The sequence below is a fragment of the Phaethon lepturus genome, unplaced genomic scaffold (assembly GCF_000687285.1).
Source record: "Phaethon lepturus isolate BGI_N335 unplaced genomic scaffold, ASM68728v1 scaffold8328, whole genome shotgun sequence".
Lineage (NCBI taxonomy): Eukaryota > Metazoa > Chordata > Aves > Phaethontiformes > Phaethontidae > Phaethon > Phaethon lepturus.
Window position 1 is genome coordinate 551 of NW_010555459.1, and position 1,641 is coordinate 2,191.

At 47.5% G+C, this 1,641-nt stretch overlaps 1 protein-coding gene across 1 annotated transcript in view; it reads right to left on the minus strand.

Annotated features, from left to right (window-relative positions):
* Window positions 1-247: 247 nt before the first annotated feature.
* Window positions 248-1,641, minus strand: part of DUSP7 (dual specificity phosphatase 7) — a gene marked incomplete at its 5' end in the record, with an annotated part of 3,690 nt that continues 2,296 nt past the window's right edge. The window contains one exon of the mRNA XM_010292161.1: window positions 248-980. Within this exon, the coding sequence (XP_010290463.1) occupies window positions 673-980 (308 nt within the window). The remainder of the gene's footprint in view (window positions 981-1,641) is intronic.

Below are 1,641 nucleotides of genomic sequence, written 5' to 3' on the forward strand. Positions count from 1 at the left end.
GCAGCAGCAGCATGTATCTCTCTCTGGAGTACCCAGTAATATGCCAGGACATACCAAGGCTTCACAAAGTGTGCAAAATGCATTTGGTCAATATAAACATTTGATTAAAAAAAATAATAAATGATCAAACAAGAAACAGAATAAAATACTGGTTTTGCAACCTCGTCTGTACAAACAGTCAGGAACTTACATATTTAAAAAGAGTTTGAACCCAAAGCTCGAGTAAGATCTACCTTTTCTTTTTTTAAAATCAAAAAAAGTAAACTTGGGTTTTAAAACAGTCTTGGCCCAACACCTTTTGTTCAAGGTTTCCAAGTGCATAAATCTCCTCACTTTCCACAGCAAGCTAACCTCCGGTAGCTCTTCACATGTGTGCGTGCTCTGACAGTCCCAATGCACCCAGGAAAGCGGTTATTGCCGGTAACAGCTGCGTTCAAAACGCTGTAACATCGCCCGTATTAAATAACCTCCTGTAAAAAGACTACCTCTTCAAACCACTTTGATCAGGATACTAATGAACGGCATTAGCCTTCTTAAAGCAGCGATCAGGCACCTCTGCCCAGAGAAGCTAGTCGTTTCAGAGCTGCCTGGCAAGACGGGTATTTTTGTAAGAGTTGAAATGCTCAAGAGAAGCGATTCGATGCTCGAGTTCCCGACCAGGTGCCATCCCCTTCATGTGGACTCCAGAGTGTTCAGCTGAAACAGGTTGTGGTTGGTGGGGGTGGTGAAGTAGAGCTGTTCGCTGGGCGAGCGGTTGTCGCAAGGGCTGTTGAGTCCCAGAGTCCTCTCAAAGTCCAGGAGCTGGCCCATGAAGTTAAAGTTTGGGGAAATGTTGGATTTTTTCCTTTTGACAAAGTCATAGGCATCGTTCAGGGACAAGTTGAGTTTTTGCATCAAGTAGGCGACAGTGACTGTTACGGACCGGCTGATGCCAGCGAGGCAGTGAACAAGGATCCCACACTTCTTGGAACGGGCCTCATCTGAAACAAGACAAGGGGAAGGGGGAGTCCATTATTCTGCACCAAAAATGCATGGCTTTGGAGCAGGGCCAGGTGGCAGCTGCAGGCTCCCAGGACCAGGACGACTGCCAGAACTGGATCCCCTGCTCCTAGTGACACCATCTCGTGTCCCTTTGACACCCACATCTCTCCCCACAGGGCTCCTGAGATATTCCCACTGCACGGCGAAGCTGCACATCCCCGTTCCACACAGCAAGGCTAAGCATCTCACGTGCTCGAGAAGCATTAATCAAGCCTGGCAACACATCCCTTGCCTAGGGAGCATTGGTACCCTCTATTCAACCAGAGAAATAGAGTAACCCACAAAAGGCAGGTGGAGCTGGAGACAACAGCAAGGAGATGCTGGTGGTCAGGCATAGCACGCCCACCTCAACACCAACTAACTGGGGAAGGCTGCGCACTTGATGCAAGACTACAGCCCAGCACCATGTAAGCTATTCTCTTCCGCTGTTCTTGTCCTCCTTCCACTAGAAAGTTATCTGAATGTAGTCGAAGCCAATTTAAGCGGAGTCTGAAGTGCAGGAACTTCCCTTATTGTGAAATTGTTCTTTAGGATCGACAGAAACGCACTTCATTACAAACAAATGCTTGTGTTGGAGGAGACTCTCAAGATGAATGGTAG